This window comes from Scyliorhinus torazame, chromosome 8, assembly GCF_047496885.1.
Source record: "Scyliorhinus torazame isolate Kashiwa2021f chromosome 8, sScyTor2.1, whole genome shotgun sequence".
Classification (NCBI taxonomy): Eukaryota; Metazoa; Chordata; class Chondrichthyes; order Carcharhiniformes; family Scyliorhinidae; genus Scyliorhinus; species Scyliorhinus torazame.
In genome coordinates this window covers 80,801,533-80,823,824 of record NC_092714.1, presented here as the reverse complement: position 1 = coordinate 80,823,824, position 22,292 = coordinate 80,801,533, and the positions used below count along the sequence as shown (strand labels likewise).

The 22,292-nt window shown below is 50.2% G+C and overlaps 1 protein-coding gene across 3 annotated transcripts in view; it reads left to right on the top strand.

The window, feature by feature from the left end:
- Positions 1 to 22,292, top strand: part of sytl5 (synaptotagmin-like 5) — a 338,284-nt gene that overhangs the window by 260,352 nt on the left and 55,640 nt on the right. For all 3 annotated transcript variants that reach the window (XM_072513889.1, XM_072513890.1, XM_072513891.1), the window contains 2 exons: positions 2,534 to 2,649; positions 16,910 to 17,030. In XM_072513889.1, the coding sequence (XP_072369990.1) occupies positions 2,534 to 2,649; positions 16,910 to 17,030 (237 nt within the window). The remainder of the gene's footprint in view (positions 1 to 2,533; positions 2,650 to 16,909; positions 17,031 to 22,292) is intronic.

Below are 22,292 nucleotides of genomic sequence, written 5' to 3'. Positions count from 1 at the left end.
AGAAATCCCTAAAGACCTCATTTATTTTGGCTGGACTCCGCACCGTGTTTCCCCCTCTGTCCCTGATTCCTCCAATTTCCCTAGCCGCCCCCTTCCTACGTAACTGATGCGCCAGCATCCGACTCGCCTTCTCCCCATACTCGTAGGCTTCTCCCTGCACCTTCCTCCACTGGGCCTCAGCTTTCCCCGTAGTCAGCAAATCAAACGCCGTTTGGAGGCTCTGGCGCTCCTTCAGCAGCCCCTCTTCCGGGGATTCCGCGTATCTCCTATCCACCCTCCGTATCTCCCCCACCAATCTCTCCCTCTCCATCCTCTCCCTCTTCTCCCTTTATTCACTCTGAGCTTCTCCTCCATGCTTGCCATGGTATCATTTTAAAAGATATTCCCTTGTGTTAATGTTGCTGTCCCTCTTTGTAAATTTGGTTTAATATTAATTCTTAAAAGTTCTGCATAAAGTTTTAGAAATGTGCAATAAAATGAATACATCATTTAATTTACTCCCGATCCATCGTTGCTCGTTTGTGCTGATTTTGGTATTGTCCTCTGAGCCAGTCTAATTGCTAGGTTAGTTTGCCCATGGATCTATTTTTTGAACTGTTCTGGTTCCCATGCATTCTTCCTGCTAGCTTGGGCTTCTGCGGGGATCTCTGTTTAACACTTGTACCTTGTAGCATATTTGAAATCAATGGAATGAAAGTCAGGAGAATTCCGCAGCAGCTGGAAGTTCCACTCGCTAGAAGATGAAAATTACCCCAATGAAACCATGTAAGAAAATAGTAAATATGGTTCATGTTTTTATTTTGAAAAAAGGAGTGATGAAGTAGGGAGATGCACAGGCACTGCGTTTCTCAGTTTCTGCAAGTTTGTAGTGTGAAGATAAATTGTGAAATTGTTACGTTGTAGTCCTTAACCACTATCTAGAGCGACAGAGTGGGAGGTGAATAGTAACAGGCACAAATTGAGGAAAAAAAGATCAAGTGTGCTTCTTTACGTTATTGAAAAGGCATTCTGAAAATGCAAAGACTTATGTTCACTGAACAGAAAAGGACAAAAATATGGATCAAGAAAGCAAATAAGGGAGAAGGAACATGAGGGAGAAGAGTAAGGGTAAAAAGGAAAAGAGAAGAGCAGTTCAGAGAGAAAAATAAATTTGAGGTGGTGGCGAAGAAGAGGCAAAGGAAGGAAGGAGATCGTGTCAACTTAGCTTAATTATTATGGTACTGTCATCTTTAGGTCAGGAGATTGTAAGTTTTAGCATTACTCTAAGAACACTGTTGAATGGTACTGAGCATTTGGTACATTATCAGAGACACCAGGTTCATGACAAGAAGTTATACGGAGGACCTATCCAGACCCAAATTAAGAATTCAGTGGGCTCTGGGGAGGAAGGACGTTTGGGGCATTTCCTGATCCATCAAATGCCTACCCCAACAGAGAAAACTGGGTTGCTGTTCGCAAGCACTGGGACATGCATGAGTTGATCAACTACTTTTTGATCCAATGAGACTGGGCACAGAGATGCTGAACTCCTTCTCTGAGTAACAAGTGAGTTTCCTACTGAACACTGTTCACCATCCTTAGCTCCGGCCTCTGAGCAAGGAAAGGTTGGAGTAACACCTCTTAATTGGGAATCATTTAGTAAAATTTGACGATTTCCTTTAAATGAATGTGGAGAGGAATTTTGTATTTGGGCACACAGACCACTACTTTCTTTCCCTTAGTAATATTGTTTATTTCATGGCACTGTTTTGTCGGAAAAGGTCTGAAAATATTAGCATTAAGTTTCTCTTGACCCTTTGAGAGAGAGTGGCAACCATCAAAAATGAATTCAGTTTCCTGTCTTAATCTTTGTTGTAATAATTCTGTGATCATGCCCAATATACAGGGCATTCCATCAGATGTATTTGGAAAACTAATATCTCAGATGAATTAAATTTAGTGAATGAATTTAACAAATTGAAAAATGGGGTGTAAAGGTGCATGATTCACAGACCTCCCCTACATAAAAATAGTCTTGGCCATGGTAGGGGAAGTTAGGCTATTTTTGTCTAGCTTAGGCATGAGTAGTGGGAGATGGAGGGGTGTGTTACACACTGAATTATGTTTACATTTGTATTTGTATCTTTTGTTGTTCGAAAACCATAAATGCCTTCACAAAATGTTAAAAAATAAATAAATCTTGGCCAGAGTTTCAAAGAGCTCGAGTGAGCTCATACCTGACCCGAACTTGCATGTGATTGCACAAGAAAACATTGGAGACATCATGGAGTCTGCATGCAATATTTTGTATGGCACACGTACCATAGTTGGAAGTGTGAACGCCAACAACTGGAAGGGCAACTATGCCAAAAGTGTGAAATTGTTACTGTCAGGCTTTCTAAATTATCTGGCAGATTTCGCTAGTGACAATTCTTATCAGTGATCAACACAAAAGGCCAAATATTTTTTTTAAATTAAAATGTAAACTTAACAATTTTTAAGAGTTACTTCTTGTGTCCAGAAGCTGCTGTTACATTGTTCTTTCTTTAAACAGACAGTTGAGGATTGTCACTGGTGAGTGGTTTTTTGAAGAGAGATCAAAGCGATTTGAACCTGCATCAGGAATGGGATGTGATATGATCAAACAGTCCATCATCAGGAAACCAATAGGTAGGAAACACTGGATGTGTTAGGTTAGGTCCATTATGAGTACCTTTTAAGGTTCTTAATGGTAAGTCTTAAGTACTGTCAAATAACCTTTCAGCCTTTCTGAAAATTTACTTTTACATCTGTGGAATTTCATTCTTTCAGATTTTAATTATTGTTGGAACGTTAAAAATGTGTAACTATTTATACCCTTTTGCCTCTTCCTCTCACTACAATCTATATTTCAATTTCTGAATGTGATTTGATACTGAACTCTACATTCTAACTGGCATTTCAGAGAATCATAGAATTTACAGTGCAGAAGGAGGCCATTTGGCCCATCGAGTCTGCACCAGCCCTTGGAAAGAGCACCCCACCTAAGCCCACACCTCCACCCATCCCTGTAAACCAGTAACCTCAACTTTTTTGGATACTAAGGGCAATTTAGCATGGCCAATCCACCTAACCTGCGCATCTTTGGATTGTTGGAGGAAGCCGGAGCACCCGGAGGAAACCCACACAGACACGGGGAGGACGTGCAGACTCTGCACAGACAGTGACCCAACCCAGGAATCGAACCTGGGACCCTAGAGCTGTGAAGCAACTGTGTTAACCATTGTGGTACCATGCCGCCCAAACTCCTGGTTCAAACTCTGCTCCTTAATGATGCTTTAATCTGATGTGGTTAAGGAGATGCACATTTTGGGATGAATTTATTGGTCATGGCAGTAGCACTGTTCAGCAGCCGGAAAGCCAGGGGCGACCCCACCACGGCCATTTCTGGAAACTCGAACTGGTAAATAGGCTATTAATTACCTGAAATTGGGGCTCTCGTGTCTTGGATAAACGTCTCATCTCCAAGAACTTCTAGCCAATTGGAGGATGGACAGCTCTTTAGCCCCAACAGTGCCACCAGAAACAGTGGTCACAACTGGTACTGCAATGGTCCCAGATTCGATGCCATGAAGGAGACAATGGAGTAAAGCTAAGCTTGTGGTGCTTTCTGGGGCCAGGAAGAAAGGTTCCAGTGAGAGGGGACTATTGTGGAGGGCAGGGAGAGGGAACTATTGTGGAGGGCAGGGAGGGGGTCTCTCAGCTGGGGTGACCTATGCCACCAGGTGCCCTTGCGAACGACAGGGTGCCCAGTCTGGAGGGCGTGCTCTTCTCCTACGCCTGCAGGGAGACGACAAGCTTATACTGAGTAGTCTCCCCACATAGAATACCAGTAGCGCAGGATCGGGCCTTAATTGGCCATAAATTGATAATTTAAGAACCTCAATTGGCCTCTGGATAGGAAAGTTATCCTCATCTATCCCCACTTCTTTTTTTTTTTTTTTTATACATGTTTAATTGAAATTTTTTTCCCAAACAACAATTTTTCCCCTCTTACAAAGCAAACGCAACAATAACAATACAGAAATTTTAAACAATACACAAGTAACAAAACCCCTTTATCTTTGACCTAAACTAACCCCCCCCCCCCTCCCCCTCCCCCTCCCCCTGGGTTGCTGCTGCTGGTCATCTGTCTTCCCTCTAACGTTCCCCTAGGTAGTCGAGAAATGGCTGCCACCGCCTGGTGAACCCTTGAGCCGATCCTCTCAGGGCAAACTTTATCTGCTCCAGTTTAATGAACCCCGCCATATCATTTACCCAGGCCTCCAGTCCGGGGGGTTTCGCCTCCTTCCACATGAGTAGGATCCTGCGCCGGGCTACTAGGGACGCAAAGGCCACAACGTCGGCCTCTTTCGCCTCCTGCACTCCCGGCTCTTCCGCAACTCCAAATAGAGCTAACCCCCAGCCTGGTTTGACCCGGGCCTTCACCACCCGCGAAATCACTCCCGTCACTCCCTTCCAATACCCTTCCAGTGCCGGGCATGCCCAAAACATATGTGCGTGGTTTGCCGGGCTCCCACCACACCTCCCACATTTGTCCTCCACTCCAAAGAACCTGCTCAATCTTGCTCCCGTTATGTGTGCTCTATGTAGCACCTTAAATTGAATCAGGCTAAGCCTGGCGCATGAGGAAGAGAAATTTACCCTGCTTAGGGCATCAGCCCACATACCCTCCTCTATCTCCTCCCCTAGTTCTTCTTCCCACTTTCCTTTTAGTTCGCCCACCGACTCCTCCCCCTCTTCCCTCATCTCTCGGTAAATCTCTGACACCTTGCCCTCTCCGACCCACACCCCTGAAAGCACCCTGTCCTGTATCCCCTGTGTCGGGAGCAACGGAAATTCCCTCACCTGTTGTCTAGTAAATGCCCTCACCTGCATATATCTCAAGAAATTTCCCCGGGGCAACTTATACTTTTCCTCCAATGCTCCCAAGCTCGCAAAAGTCCCATCTATAAATAAATCTCCCACCCTCCTAATTCCCAACTGGAACCAGCTCTGAAATCCTCCATCCATTCTTCCTGGGGCGAACCTATGGTTGTTCCTGATTGGGGACCCCACCAGGGCTCCCCGCACCCCTCTCTGTCGCCTCCACTGTCCCCAGATATTCAATGTTGCCGCCACCACTGGGTTCGTGGTAAACTTTTTAGGTGAGATCGGTAGCGGCGCCGTCACCAGCGCCTCTAAACTCGTCCCTTTACAGGACTTTCTCTCCAGTCTTTCCCACGCCGCTCCCTCACCCTCCATCATCCATTTACGTATCATTGCCACATTGGCGGCCCAATAGTAATCGCCCAAGTTCGGTAGTGCCAATCCTCCTCTGTCCCTACTACGCTGAAGGAACCCCCTCCTTACTCTCGGAACTTTCCCTGCCCACACGAAGCTCGTGATGCTCCTGTCTATTTTATTAAAAAAAGGTCTTAGTGATTAGTATAGGGAGACATTGAAATACAAATAAGAACCTCGGGAGGACCATCATCTTAATTGCTTGCACCCTGCCCGCCAGCGATAGCGGCTGCATGTCCCACCTCTTGAAGTCCTCCTCCATTTGTTCTACCAACCGTGTCAGATTAAGTCTGTGCAAGGTTCCCCAACTCCTAGCGATCTGAATCCCCAGGTATCGGAAGTTTCTTTCCACTTTCCTTAGAGGCAAGCCTTCTATCTCTCTACTCTGGTCCCCTGGATGTATCACAAATAATTCACTCTTCCCCATGTTTAGCCTATACCCCGAGAAATCCCCGAACCCCCTCAAAATTCGCATAACCTCTATCATTCCCCCCGCTGGGTCCGACACGTATAACAATAGGTCATCCGCATATAACGAGACTCGGTGTTCTTCTCCCCCTCTAATCACCCCTCTCCATTTCCTGGAGTCTCTCAACGCCATGGCCAGAGGTTCAATTGCCAACGCGAACAACAATGGAGACAGCGGGCATCCCTGTCTTGTTCCCCTATATAGTCGGAAATACTCCGATCTATGTCGACCTGTAACTACGCTTGCCGTTGGAGCCCCATAAAGAAGTCTAACCCAGCTAATAAACCCGTTCCCAAACCCAAACCTCTTTAACACTTCCCATAAATACTCCCACTCCACCCTATCAAATGCCTTCTCTGCGTCCATTGCCGCCACTATCTCTGCCTCCCCCTCCACTGGGGGCATCATTATCACCCCTAATAGTCGTCGCACGTTAACATTCAGTTGTCTCCCTTTTACGAACCCTGTCTGATCTTCGTGCACCACCCCCGGGACACAGTCCTCTATCCTCGATGCCAGTACCTTTGCCAACAATTTGGCGTCCACGTTCAACAATGAAATGGGTCTATAGGACCCGCACTGCAACGGATCTTTATCCCTCTTCAAAATTAACGATATCATCGCCTCCGACATCGTCGGGGGTAGAGTCCCCCCTTTCCTGGCCTCATTGAACGTCCTCACCATCAACGGGGCCAACAAGTCCACATATTTTCTGTAATACTCCACCGGGAACCCGTCTGGTCCTGGGGCCTTCCCTGCTTGCATGCTTCCCAGTCCCTTAATAACCTCGTCCACCCCAATCGGTGCCCCCAGGCCTACCACCCCCCGCTCCTCCACTTTCGGGAACCTCAATTGGTCCAGGAACTGCCGCATCCCCTCCTCTCCCTCTGGGGGTTGAGACCTATACAGTTCCTCATAGAAGGTCTTGAACACCTCATTTATCTTTCCTGCCCTTTGCACCGTGTCTCCCCTTTCGTCTCTAATTCCTCCTATCTCCCTCGCTGCTGCCCTCTTTCGCAATTGATGAGCCAACAGGCGACTCGCCTTTTCCCCATATTCATACCTCCTCCCCTGTGCCTTCCTCCACAGTACCTCCGCCTTTCTGGTGGTCAGAAGGTCAAATTCCGTCTGGAGTCGTCTCCTCTCCCTGTACAATTCCTCCTCCGGGGTCTCTGCAAATTCCCTATCCACCCTTAAAATCTCCCCCAGTAATCTTTCCCTTTCCTTGGCCTCTGTTTTCCTTTTGTGGGCCCCAATGGAGATCAGCTCTCCTCTGACCACCGCTTTTAGTGCTTCCCATACCACTCCTACAGGGACCTCGCCATCGTCATTGACCTCCAGATATCTCTCAATACACCCCCGCACTCTTGCACACACTCCCTCATCCGCCATCAGTCCCACATCTAATCGCCAGAGTGTTCTCTGCTCCCTTTCCTCTCCTAATTCCAGGTCCACCCAATGTGGGGCATGATCCGAAACCGCTATGGCTGAGTACTCAGCTTCTTCCACCCTAGAGATCAACGACCTTCCCAAAACAAAAAAATCTATCCGGGAGTACACTTTATGGACATGGGAGAAGAAGGAAAACTCCCTAGCCCTAGGTCTAAGAAATCGCCATGGATCCACTCCCCCCATTTGGTCCATAAACCCCTTAAGTACCTTGGCCGCTGCCGGCCTTCTTCCGGTCCTTGAGCTGGATCTATCTAGCCCCGGGTCCAGCACCGTATTAAAGTCCCCTCCTAAAATCAAGTTTCCTACCTCCAGGTCCGGTATACGCCCCAGCATCCGTCTCATAAATCCCGCATCGTCCCAGTTTGGGGCATACACGTTAACCAACACGACCTCCATTCCCTCCAGCCTGCCACTCACCATTACATATCTACCTCCGCTATCTGCTACGATGTTCTTTGCTTCAAATGCGACCTGTTTCCCCACCAAAATGGCCACCCCTCTATTCTTTGCGTCCAGTCCTGAGTGGAACACCTGTCCCACCCATCCTTTCCTTAGCCTAACTTGGTCCGCCACCTTTAGGTGCGTCTCTTGGAGCATAACCACGTCTGCCCTTAGTCCTTTCAAATGCGCGAGCACTCTGGCCCTTTTTATCGGTCCGTTCAGGCCTCTCACGTTCCACGTGATCAGCCTCACTAGGGGGCTACCTGCCCCCCCTCCCGTGTCGACTAGCCATTACCTTCTCTAGGCCAGTCCCATATCCCGCCTCCGCGCTCCCGCTCGCTCCCCCAGCGTCGCACACCATCCCCGCCCACCCACTCTTTAGCCATTTCCTTTTGGATTTCCGCAGCAGCAACCCAGTTGTCCCCCACCCCCCCCCTCCCTCCCCCCTCCCCGCTAGATCTCTTTCTAGCATGATTGCTCCCCCCATATTACTTCCGTAAGTCAGCTGACTTCAACTGACCCCGGCTACTCCTGCTCACTCCTCGACCCCCCCCCATGTGGGGAACTCCCATCCGCCTTGCGCCTGTCTTCCCGCCTTATTCTTTCTGGTGCGGGAACATCCCTTTACCTGACCCGCCTCTTATGGCGCAGCTCCCTTTCCCCTCCCCCTCCCCTTCCCCATTCTCCAACTATGTCCCGTCTTTCCCCCCTCACCGGCGCCCACATTTCCCCAATGTCTCCCCCCTTCCCTGTTTACTTCTCAATTAACTTCCACCGTAACATTAACAATAACATTTCCTGCAGCATCAGTCCCTCAGTTCCGATCCAATTTCTCTTCTTTGATGAAGGTCCATGCTTCCTCCGCCGTCTCGAAATAATGGTGTCTCTCCTGATACGTGACCCATAGTCTTGCCGGCTGCAGCATCCCGAACTTCACCTTCCTTTTATGCAACACCTCTTTGGCTCGGTTGAAGCTCGCCCTCCTTCTCGCCACCTCCGCACTCCAATCCTGGTATACCCGTACCACTGCATTCTCCCATCTGCTACTCCGCACCTTTTTAGCCCATCTCAGGACCTCTTCTCTATCCTTAAGGCGGTAAAATCGCACGATTATCGCCCTGGGTGGTTCTCCCGCTTTTGGTCTTCTCGCCGGAATCCGATTTGCCCACTCCACCTCCAAGGGGCCCGGAGGGGCCTCAGCACCCATCAGTGAGCTCAGCATCGTACTTGCGTACGCTCCACAGTCCACTCCTTCCACACCCTCAGGGAGACCCAGTATCCGAAGGTTCTTCCTTCGCGCTCCATTTTCTAGGGCTTCGATCCTTTCAGTACACTTTTCATGAAGTGCCTCGTGCGTCTGTGTCTTAACCGCCAGGCCCAGGATCTCGTCCTCAATATCTGTCACCTTCTGCTCCACCACGCGGAGCTCTGTCTCCTGGGTCTTTAATGTCTCCTTGAGCCCCTCAATTGCCTGTAGCAACGGGGTCAGCACCTCCCTCTTCAGCAGCTCCACGCACCGTCTCACAATTTCATGCTCAGGCCCCCATGTCGCCTGCGCTTTCTCCGCCGCCATCTTGTACTTCTCTCTTTCTGACCCTTTGGTCGACGATTCCTCGCGCTGCAGCCGCCGCCGCCGGTTTTTTCCTCCTTCGTTTGGGGGGGACTCCCTTCTCACACGCCCCACACCGGGTTGCGTCGTCGAAAAATTCCCCGTTGGGGCTCTTAAAAGAGCCCGAAGGTCCGTCGGAGCTGGAGCCGCCGAAGCGTGCGGCTAGCTAGGCATCACCGCAACCGGAAGTCATCTATCCCCACTTCTAATGAAATCGAAGGAAATCTGGAAGGCGATTGGCATTCCACCATTTACCTTTCCTCCCAATTTCTAGCCCACTTTAAAGCAGAGTTAAATCCCAGCCATTGTTAGTCCTGTTAGCCCTGCTTGAGACCCTGGAGCAGGTGTTATGGTTTCAGGCTTTCTAATTTATAGTACGTTCCAAACTTCATCAAAGCTTAAGGGAAAATGTAGCAAACAGCTGTGCCCTGCTGTTCATTCGCTGCTAACTACCTCGTCTGCCCCACTGATATTTGTTTTTTTTAATAGAAATTTATTTTTTCCCAATTAAGGGGCAATTTAGCGTGGCCAATCCACCTAACCTGCACATCTTTTGCATTGTGGGGGTGAAATCCACGTAGACATGGGGAGAATGAAATGAAATGAAATGAAAATTGCTTATTGTCACAAGTAGGCTTCAAATGAAGTTACTGTGAAACGCCCCTAGTCGCCACATTCCGGCGCCTGTTCGGGGAGGCTGGTACGGGAATTGAACCGTGCTGCTGGCCTGCCTTGGTCTGCTTTCAAAGCCAGCGATTTAGCCCTGTGCTAAACCAGCCCCAGAATGTGCAAACTCCACATGGACAGTGACCTAGGGCTAGGATTGAACCCAGGTCCTCGGCAGTGTGGTGCAGCAGTGCTAACCACTGTGCCTCCATGCTGCCCTACTTGTGGATCTAATGGTTATACCTTTTGAAACTTAGATTGTGGCTTACACTATCTTAGAAATGGGTCGGAGGGAAATGCAACTAGTCCCTGCACACGGACAGTGACCCAGGGCAGGGATTCGAAGCCCACTGATATTTGTTGATGCAGTACCTCCACAATCTTCAGCAACTACAGACCCGTTGTGTAAATTGAATCAATAGTCCTATGAACAACATTATCACAGGTAGAAGTCAAGGGATTAGTGCAAGTGCCAGATTTAAATCAATGGGAGCACACCATAATCTGGTTTCCTGTTAATGTACAAAACTAACCTTAAATTGACAAATAAAAATACGAGCAAGGACCCTTTTAAAACTGGAATCTTTATCATTTTCGAGAGGCCAAGTATCCTAATATTTTGATGAAATAGCAATCTTGAGATTTAACTATGATTGACTCAATTAATGATATAGCATCAGAAATTTAAAATATTTTCTTGATTGTTTTTTTCTACAAAGGTTTTGAGGGTTTTGAATGTACATATAACTGGTTATATGCTTGCACCAAATACAGAGAAAATATAATTTAATAGCCTTTGTTTTAAGTTGTGTGTTTTGATGGTCTCATTACAGCCCAACATTAGGTTGGCGAAGTGACAAGGAATTTGATATATAAAGTTTTGAATGGCTTAATTACACATTGAATAATGTGCTTTCTTTAGTCATCGGGGTGGAATAGTCTAGACTGTCTTTGAGCCATCCTGAGGTAGTAAAAGGTGCTATATAAATTCAGGCCTTTTTCAAGGGGTGACTCAATGATGCACTCCTTTAGGTGGCAGAATCATATGCTTAGATAATTGGTAGCAAAGGTAAAAGTTGGAGACATTATAGACAAATTATAGACATAGGATAACCCTTTGTTACACTAGAACCAAAATAACTCACTAACAGCAGCATTTTGTGTGCATCTCAGGGGAACTGTTAGGGTTAGAAGTGCTTTAGTAACTACCTTCTCAAATCATTGCGTTCTACATTTCAAAATAAAGGGAGGGAAAATCTTAGGCATGTACACACCAAAATATACAATTTCCTGATGTGTTCTTTAAGTGTTTGCTTGGAGTTCTATAGTGCAACATCTCCTCTTTCAAATTAAGAGATGCTTGGTTTTTATTCATATATGCATCAGAAATGCAATGAAAGTCATTTGTTTTAAAATCTGGTGTTATGGGCCAGGGTTTAGAGAACCCCAAAGTGTATTGTGGAGTTCACCTGACCCACAACTTTTAATAGATTGTGGTGTGGGGAGCACACTGCCCACTCTACAGGTGTGGTACAGCAGAAATGGAAAAGTATTTTTAAAATAACAATGTTTATTCTATGAACTCAAGTTAACCTTTTTAAAACATACAGTGAACATCTTAGCAACCATTAATTCAAATACAACCCCCAAAGAATACAACACTAAGTAATCATTTTAACATCCATAAGACTTAAAACACCTTTTACCAGAAGCACATCAGGTTAAAGTCACTACTGTTAATAGTTTTAAATCACCAGGATCGATTTACAGTCTTTAGGTTACAGAGAGAGATTCATACACCTTCTGGCTGTGACTGCAGCTATCCAGCTCTGAAAACGAAACTAAAACACACCCTGCAGCAAACAGCCTAAAACGAAAGTAAAAAGCTAACAGACAGTCCAGTTCCACCCACTCTCTGACCTCACTGCAGTAATAAACACCCATTTCTTAAAGGTACTCTCACTACAGATACTTATATACACACCCATTTATAAACACCCATTTCTTAAAGGTACTCTCACATGACACTGGACAATCTCGTTTGATCCAGGTATATAATTTATTTAATTACACTGAGTATGGCACTCACTGTGCACAAAGTTAAATTGACTGTGGGGCCGGTTTGCCACTGTCTTTAGATCCTACCCCTCAAGACTGAAGACATGCCCCCGTACTTTTTGCGGACAAAGTGTCAGACGTTCCCGAGAGATAACCTGGCTGGTGAGAACCACACCGGGTTTCAATCAGAACCTGACACTTTGCCATTTTGGGAGGTAATTCCACTCCAAATTAGCTGTCCTTTAGATCTATAGGATCTCTCCTTCATCCTAACTCACTTTAACCCCTCTCCTTCCCTCCACCACTTCACCTTCTTCACATTCGCCGCCCAATAATAATGCAACAGATTTGGTAGTGCCAACCCCCCGTTTCTGCTTCTGCCTCTGTAACAGGGCCCTCTTTGTCCCAGGTACCTTCCCCGCCCATATAAACTCTGAAATCGTTGCATCCCATTTCCAGAAAAAAGCCTTCGGGACGAAGATTGGGAAGATATGGAATATAAACAAAAACCTTGGCAGAACGTTCACTTTTATCGCCTGGACCTTCCAATGGGAGCAGGTCGCCTGGGTACAACACCCGATATTCCCTACTCCCCTACACAACAGGGGCGACAGCGGACACTCTGCTTCGCTCCCCCATGCAACCCGAAGCTCCGTGAACTCACCTCATTTGCCCGCACGCGCGCCACCAGGGCCACATACCACAGACGTACCCATGCCACAAACTTGGCCAAACCCAAACCTTCCCAGAATCTCAAACGCGGCCTGCCTCCCGTAGCTGAGAGGCTAGCATACGGCTCGCTTTATCCCCATATTCATACAGCACCCCCCTCGGCCCCCGTAGCTACCCCACTGATTTCCCCATCATCAAACTGCCCCATAAACTCTTTCTCTCCGCCAACCCCTCCTTGGGGGTACTTGAATATTTCCTGTCCACCTCGACTATTTTGTCCAATAACTGTCCATACTCCTTCCTCCTCCTCTTGCCTCTGTGCGTCTTGAATGAGATAACTCCCCTGAACCACTGCCTTCAACGCCTCCCAAAATGTGGCTGCCGATACCTCCCCATTTTGATTCAACTCTGCATAGTCTCCATCACTGACCACACCTTCTCACAGAACCCCTTGTCTGCCAAAAGCCCCAAATCCAATCTCCATCCCAGTCTCTGCTCCTGCCTCGAACTAAGCCTGGTTCCCCCCCCACCCCCCCACACCCAGCTCCTTCGCTATCCACAACCCTCCCATTGATTGAGGGCTCGACCTGTCCACCCTCGGTTCCAGCACACAGTTAAGGTCACCCCCCGTAATCAACTGATGTGTGTCTAGGTCCGCAATCGCTCCCAGCAAACCCTTCATAAACCCCATGTCATCCCAATTTGGCACACGAACGTTCACTAGCACCACTGGCGTCCCCACCAACACCCCCCTCACTATCACGTACCTCCCTCCCAGGTCCAACACCACCTTGGACCCTACAAACCCCGTCCTTTTGCTCAGCAAGATAGCCACCCCCCGCGACTTTGAATCAAACCCTGAGTGAAATACCTGACTCAACCATCCCTTTCTCAACCTGACCTGATCCTTCACCCGGAGATGGTTCTGCTGCAGAAAGACCACCCCCGCCTTCAAGTTCCTCAAGTGCTCAAAGATCCGAGACCTCTTCACCGGCCCGTTCAGTCCCTGTACATTCAATGTTACGAACCTTACCGGAGGCTTGCACCTCCACTCCCCTCTACCATCCACCATCCTCCCCTTCCAATCATACCTTCTTTGATTTCACCCTGAACTGGGCTCATCCAAGATGTTCCACTTCTCCACCCATGCCCCCGCTCATTCTCCAGCACTGCCACATCTCATACCCACCTTCCTCCCCAGCCCCCACTTGGCCAACCCCCGTGGCCACCTCTCCACCTCACTTCCGTTCACCAGCATTACTTGCCAGCTCGGCAGCTTCTGCCCAAAGGCTCCTCCTATCCACCCCTACCCCACGCCCTTCCCTCCTTGGTCTGTGCAAATGGCTCCCGTGGACCTCACCCTTCCCGACACAAACAAAGACATCCAAAACCACATGTCCTCTCCTCCAAAATCAAGAACACCACAAATGGGGGGGGGAAGCAGTTGCCCCCTTACAAACATAAATTACCCCTTAACAAACAATCACTACGCCAAACTCACCACACCCAGGAAAACGCCCCCCACCCTCCGGCCCCACAATACCCGCATATTCCGATCTCTCCATCAACATTCAGTTCTCCCCCAATTTATGGTCTCTGATGAAGTCATTGACCTCCTCTGGGGTTTCAAAATAGTACTTCTGGCCTTCAAAAGTCACCCATAGTTTCACTGGGTACAGTACCCCAAACCGGATCTGCCTTTGGTATGAAACCGCTTTGGATCCTGTTCCTATCCCACTCGCAGTTCCGCTTCTCCCTGGCCTATCACAGGATCTTCTCCTTCCCAATAAACTTATGGAGCCTCAAAATCACCGCCCGCAGTGGCTCCCCCGCTCTCGGCTTCTGCCTTAAGGACCTGTGCTTCCTGTCCACCTCCAGGACCTTGTCCAGCACCCCCTCTGCCACCATCCGCACCAGAATCCTGGAGGTGTATCTCATGACACTCATGCCTTCCACACCCTTGGGCAAGTCAACGATACATAGGTTCTCCCTTCTGGATCTGTTCTCCTGCTCCTCTACCTTTGCCCTCACCGATTTGCAAAGGTTCCCCAGGAGCCCCACCTCCACCTTCAGTGCCACCACTGTGATCGGACATCACGGATCTGCAACCCCTGTATCCCCTAGCATTTCGCAGCTCTCTCCATCGATCCTTTCAGGGATGCTACCGGTCCCTCGATGGCCTTCGACCGATCCTCAAGCATCTCCTTTTCTGCTGGCAGGACTCTTCTCTAATGAACGGCATCAACTTCTCCATCTGGGGTTTTCCAACTTGTGAAAACCCTTCCCCCTCCGCCATCTTCCCAATTGCTACTGTGCCACAGGTCTCCTCCAGTTCCTTGGCCCGGTCTTTAACCTTTTTCTGCCAGCTCTGGTAACCAACAGACATGACACTCAACGGGGCAAATTTCTCCTCCACACCTTCAGCTACAGTTTCCTGTCAAAATTATCCCACTTTCGGGAACAAAGGGCTCAAACCAACGCTTTTGAGCCTGAGCTGCGCTGTGTGTGACCACTCACTCCATGGCCGCCACCCGAAGTCCGTGCACATACCTTTAATGTGAAAGGGAAGCCTGCTTGGTCCTCACAATCTCACTCTAATCAGGTTCAAAGGAGGATGCGGGCAATGCGCAAACCAGGTGCAGACTGTATCCAGTTCCTTTGTGCTGTCTTTGTCTTTATGAATAGGTTGATTGGCCATGTTAAATTGCCCCTAAGAGTGAGGTTACAGAATGGGGATTAGGGCGTAGGTAGAGTCGTCTTTCAGAGTGTTGGTGCAGACTCAATGGGCCAAATGGCCTGTTTCTGTAATGTAGGGATTCTATGATATATTGGGCTGGATTCTCCGCACCCCGCGGCAAAATTGTGTTCGGCGATGGGGCGAAGAACCCAGTTTCCCGCATGAAATCGGGGCCGGCGCCGGTTCGGCGATTCTCTGTCCCCTGAAAAGCAGGGTACTGTGGGAGTACGCCGCGCAGAGTATCCACCACCTAAGGCCATTGCCAGAGGCCCGCTCCACTATTCTCCACACCTGACTGGCCGAATTCCCGGCTGCGTATTTCTAATGTGGTCCTGTCGTTCGGGAATGTCGCGTGTCCGTAGCTGCCACAGTCGGGGGCGGGCCGATTGGAGGGGGGGGGGGGGGCTCATTCGGGACTGGGGTATTTTTGAGCAGGCGGTCCGGGTTGGGGGCGCGGCCGATCGGGGGCACTATTTCCACGGTCCAGGTCCGCGGTCTGAGTCCGATGTGGAGCACGGCGCGGTCGCTGGAGGCCGCCTGCCCTGCCTCTGACCCGGAGGTGCGGGAGGCCGTATCGGCAGCTGGAGCTGAGAGCTCCACGAGAGCTGCCTGCTAGCCCCCTGCAAGACTGAATCTGTGGCGTTCTGACACCAGGGTCGTCATTCTCCGACCCCCCGCCGGGTCGGAGAATGGCCGTTGGCCGCCGTGAATCCCGCCCCTGCCCCCGCCGAAGTCTCCGGTACCGGAGATTGAGCGGGGGCGGGAATCAGGCCGCGCCGGTTGGCGGGACCCCCCGCTCAATTCTCCGGCCCAGATGGGCCGAAGTCCCGCCCAGAAATTGCCTGTCCCGCCGGCGTAAATCAAAGCTGGTATTTACCGGCGGGACCAGGCGGCGTGGGCGGGCTCCGGGGTCCTGGGGGGGCGCGGGGCGATCTGACCCCGGGGGGTGCCCCCATGGTGGCCTGGCCCGCGACCGGGGCCCACCGATCCGCGGGCGGGCCTGTGCCGTGGGGGCACTCTTTCCCTTCCGCCTCCGCCACGTCCTCCACCATGGCGGAGGCGGAAGAGACTCTCCCCACTGCGCATGCGCGGGAAACTGTCGGCGGCCGCTGATGTTCCCGCGCATGCGCCGCATTTCCGCGCCAGCTGGCGGGGTAACAAACGCCATTTCCGCCAGCTGGCGGGGCAACAAACGCCATTTCCGCCAGCTGGCGGGGCGGAAATCCCTCCGGCGTCGGCCTAGCCCCTCAATGTTGGGGCTCGGCCCCCAAAGATGCGGAGCATTCCGCACCTTTGGGCCGGCGCGATGCCCGTCTGATTGGCGCAGTTTTTGGCGCCAGTCGGCGGACATCACGCCGTTGGGGGAGAATTTCGCCCCAGTTTTCCAGGCGTAAAAGACCACAGTCTTTACGACAGCGTGGGGACATAGTCCTGAAAACAGAGAATCCAGCCCATTATCTTCAGTGCATTCAGAATGTAACTTGTTTATTTTTATTCCTATCAGGAGGCAAGACCGATAAACCCAAGGGAATAACAAATCAGAGAAATACAGAAGAGGCTTCAAGAACCACCACATTACCCAAAAATGAGAAGAAGATGGTCCCAGACCCATTCCGAAGGCTCAAGTAAGTAAGAGTGGAACTTTAAAGTCTCTTGCATTTCCTGCATTAAATCCCTTATTTAGATATTGTCCCAGTGGATTCATCTTCATTCAAACAATTGGATTTGTCACTCAGTAAGAGGTTTACAATTGCAGAGTACTTTCAGCCAAATTGTGTACATCATTGAGAAACGTATTGAGAAATCCATGTATTACAGAATTGTAAGCTTTACCTATTTGCTTGCTCTTGTCCTGCTTCAGCTTGTATGTAAAAGAGGTTGGACAAAATTCTCTCCTCCCTCACTTGGTGGGTGGGAGCGGAGAATCTAGCGAGAGCCAAAAGCTCAGAAACTGCCTGCGTGAAGACCCGTTGCACTCTCCTAATGGCGGGCGAATGGTCGGTTTTCACACTGCCTGGTGGTGTGAACTCTGTTTGCACGTCATAAATACTCATTAAAACAGCTGCTTGCCGCAATCTCCCTACGCCTTCCAGTCTTGCTACCATTCCATCAATGAGCAACTCTTGTGTGACCTCCGCAAGCACAGCCTACAGGTGTGTGCATATTACCTTGGAGGTTGCCATGACTCCTACATCTTCAGTCACTCCCAGGTGCCTGGAATTTATGATGCCAAAACATCTGCATGGATGGTTGCTGGGGATTAAGGGCTACCCACTTAAACACTGGCTAATGACTCTGGTGTATCACACTGTAACTTGTACTGAGGAGAGATGCAACACTGCCCACAGCTCCACATGCTCCATTATAGAACAGACCATAGAACCTCTGAAGATGCACTTCAGATGCCTGGACTGCTCAGGTGGCCCTCTGCAATACACACTGAAAAGGGTTTCCTGCATGATCACAGTTTCCTGTGCCCCTCATAATGTGGCTATGCAGAGAGTTGAACCCTTGCCAGAGGGTGAACGCATCAGAAGATGGTGAGGCGGTGCAGGAAGCACAGGTGAAGATAGTGTGGAACAGTATGAGCGTAAAGATGCCATGAAGGAAGGAAGACATGGCAGATGTACCCATGATACTTTAATTGCTGACGGGTTGCAGAAGGAGTAAAGTCAAGTGAGTTCATCTGGGCACATCTCCCTTTGCTCTTTAAGCTATTCCCAGTTATCTTGGGGGGGGGGGGAGAGGGGGAGGGGGTTGGGGGGGGAGAGGGGGAGGGGGTTGAGGGGGGGGAGGGGGAGGGGGTTGGGAGGGAGGGGGAGGGGGTTGGGGGGGGAGGGGGGGTTTGGGGGGGAGGGGGAGGGGGTTGGGAGGGGGAGGGGGTTGTGGGGGAGGGTGTTGGGGGGGGGAGGGGGTTGGGGGGAGGGGTGGGGGGGGGTGTGGGGGGGAAGGGGGGGTGGGGGGGGATTTCCAAACAATCACTGAGAGAACAAATCCTGCATTCACACTCTGGCATTCGGAGCTTGTGACTCGCTAGGATTTGATCTTTGCTGTGGTCATTGTTGATCTGTTAATGCGCTCACACTGTAGGGGATGACAGCGGTGTGAGACGTGGCTTGGTGCTTTCAATACCGTCTAATGATGCAAACACTGCCTTGAATGAAATGCAGACCAGCCTAGAGATCTCCCCCTAAAGTGGATGTCATAATTTAGGACACCCAACTATGAGGAGACCTAGATGTCGCCTTCAATTGAGCAGAACATTCCCACCCCCATCTAACAAATGTCAATTATTGCAATTTATTCAGTGATAGCACACCTGAGAGCCAGAAGTGGCATTAACATTTTTCAGCTTTCCCAACCCTTGGTGCAGCCCCGACATCTGCAGCAGTGGTGAAGGTAGCCTGCTGACTGCTATATCCTGGTTATGACCTACGTAGATGTGGCCTCTTGTGGCCACATCTAACCCTAATCCTCTTGTGGCCTGAGGCCTGCAAGGCCCCAGCCTGAAAAGGATCTCCTATTCAGGGGCAGAAATGCCTTGGGCAGCCTGCACTGCTGATGTGGATGCAGCACAGGCAGAGTGGACCCTGAGCAAATATACAAACTTGGAATGTCCTGGGTGGAGGCTCCAGGGTTTCCGTCTGATGCTCATCTTCCAGTGCCCTGGCACGATCCATGCAGGATTTAGGACAGCTGGAAGGAGACCAAGGTGCCTTAACCCATGTCCCCTACTTCCTGATGGTGCCCATGAGTGTTAGCCATGAAGTACAAGGTCAAGCGCAAATCCGTCAAAACCCGCTGGAACAGAGTCTCCATGGTGTCGCCAATCTCCCATGGTGACCCGAGGCGCTCACATGTTGGAGCCTTGACATCAAACAATGCGGGCAGACTCCTCCATCCCTTCCTTTAGTCCACTGAGTGACTCTTGAATATCCAGCCGATGTTTTTCTACCTGCCATTGCATCTCCACCATTGAGCTGGCAGCCGCTTTCAGAGGCTCATCATCTGACTGGGAGTGAGTGGGTGGCTGGTCTCCTGCAGACCTCCCCAGTGCCGATACCTGGGCTGTCCCTGCCTCCAACTGCTGCAGAGATGTGTCAGTGAGGTGTTCTCCAGAAAGTGACCCTGAGTCTAATCTAGAACTGTGCCCACCAAGGTGTGTGTCTCTGCGCTGGTGGAGGGTGCAGGTGAGCACTGTAGCAGTTCTCCGTGAGTCCCTTTTTCTTTGGACATGTTTTGGGGGCTCGGACTGCTGCTCAGCTGCCTGAATGGTCATGGTCTGCTGGTGCCTGCAAAGTGCATGGAAGTGTTTCAGTGGACGAGCTTATGCTAAATCAGAGTAAATTTGACTCACTTTGATTGTCAGGATTTTATGATGAAGTGATGGAGCAGAGGTTCACACTAGATTTTTGGGAGAGGCCAATCTCCCCTTCCCCGTAGGAGTGATCGCTGTCCTCTCCAGCAGACTCAACTGCAGCCTCCTTGAATTCGGTGAGGGCGAGTATCTCAGCCGTCTCTCCCCTAGTCTAGACGTGCTCTCTTTTGTTTGCCAGTTTGGCCTTTATGAAGATGTAAGAAAGGCATGTGATCAGAGGAGTTGGAGCAGAGGTTGGGTACGATGCATGTCCCCTGTATGTGGTGAGCCCTCCCCAGAAGGGCCAGAGGATGGAGCATGAACAACATGATAGATGGGATGGTGGAGATCCGTGAAGCAAATAACCGTTTGGGTACATGGTGCCATGATGAGATTTGATACTGGAAGGAGTTGAGAGAGGACTTATCCTGGCAAAGTGGATTAAATCATTCATCTGCTTCCTGCGCTGTGTTGTGCTTCGGGCACGGCTGCCAACCATGCTGACCTCCTGGGCAACATGCCTCCCAGGCTGGAGCGGTGGCATTGGGGTGCTTCTTCAAGCTGTCCCACAGGTAAAGGATATGCCTCTGCACCTGGACTCCATGAATCATGGTGTTGAGGAACTGGTGGTTGAATCGGGTTCTGCTGCCTTCTGCATTTTGCTTCTGGCTTCGAGACATCATGGAAGGTGTCCTGAAGATAGATGGTCCAAAGAGAGTGCGATGTTTATGCTGGGCTTAAATATGGTGCCGGGACCTTTGAACCCGTCAGCTGATGGTGGGAAGATGAAGTAGCTCCCAACCCAGTGGGTTATTAGGAGAGATATTCGCTCATAATTAATTAGGCTCCAAGTGCAGAATCAGGCACTATTTTGGTCAGTGGGAACGGCGCCACCGCAAACACCCGTCACCGTATTTGGACAAACAAAAATGGAGAATTGTGCCCATTGAATAGGTACTAGTATTTTCTACTTAATTTAGAGAATAGTCGTCATGGCAGCAAGTGGACTATCTGATATCCAAACATGTCCCTGACAGATAATAGTTATCTATTATCACAAGTGTTGGGACAGAATAAAATAGTCTTGGGGACCTGATTAAATGGACACACTGGGCGGGATTCTCCGAACCCCGCCGGGCTGGAGAATCGCCGGGGTGGGGGTGGGGGGGCGGCGTGAATCCCACCCCCGCCGGCCGCCGAATGCTCCAGTGCCAGAGATTCGGCGGGGGCGGGAATCGCGCCGGTCGGCGGGCCACCCCCGGCGATTCTCTGGCCCGCGATGGGCCGAAGTCCCGCTACTGTCATGCAAGTCCCGCCGGCGGGAATTAAACCACCTCTCTTACTGGCAGGACTGGCGGCGCGGGCGGGCTCCGGGGTCCTGGGGGGGGGGGTGCATGGGGCGATCTGGCTCCGGGGGGTGCCCCCACGGTGGCCTGGCCCGCGATCGGGGCCCACCGATCCGCGGGCGGGCCTGTGCCGTGGGGGCACTCTTTTCCTTCCGCGCCAGCCATAGCCTCCGCGATGGCCGACATGGAAGTAACCCCTCCCTGCACATGCGCGGGGATGACATTAGCAGCCGCTGACTCTCCCGCGCATGCGTGGACTTCCGCTGGCCGGTGAAGTCCCTTTGGCCCCGGCTGGTGTGGCGCCAAAGGCCTTTCCCACCGGCCGGCGGCACACCAACTACTCCAACGCGGGCCTAGCCCCTCAAGGTGAGGGCTTGGATCCGAAAGGTGCGGAGAAATCTGCACCTTTGGGGCGGCCCGACGCCAGAGTGTTCCTGCCACTCCATCCCGCCGGGACCCCCCGCCCCGCCGGATAGGGGAGAATCCCGGCCACTCTCACTGAGAATGAAATTGAAAAGGCTTGCTAATCATATTTTCATGAAGGTGAATGAGCTTTAATTAATATGGCTTAAGGCACACTCTATTGTCATACATTAAGTTTAATTTGATAGTTGTTCCTGTTTCACTCTAACTATGTTAGTTTGGTGAATAATAATGTCATCACAACGTTTCTCCAGTTAATAGTTTAGTTTGTTTGAATTAATTTGTTTGTCTATTTATGGATCAGTTCAGACTTTGGATGTGACTTCTGTCTATTTCATGCCATGTACCATGTGATCCATGGTTCAGCTGGGAGCAATCTCAAAGTTACAAGGTTCCAGATTCAGGTCCCACTCCAGAACCTGAGCACAAAATTCTAGGTTGACATTCCAGTGCATCCATGAGGGAGAGCAGCACTGTCAGAGGTGTCATCTTCCAGATGAGATATTAAACTGGGCCCATCTTCCCTCAACAGGACAAACACAAGAATGTCAAATTTCAAACAATCACAACAATTGATACGACAGGAGAAAAAGGTGCTGATTGGTTGGCAAACCAACTCTGATTAGCCCAGTATTTGCAATGGAGAATGCAAGAAGGAACTATGGGATACCCAGGCTCCTAGATAATTCAAAATAGGCGCAAGGCTTGAACATAATCCTCTTGTTTGCAGAGAACTGCTCCCTGCAGGTGTGTGAATGTAT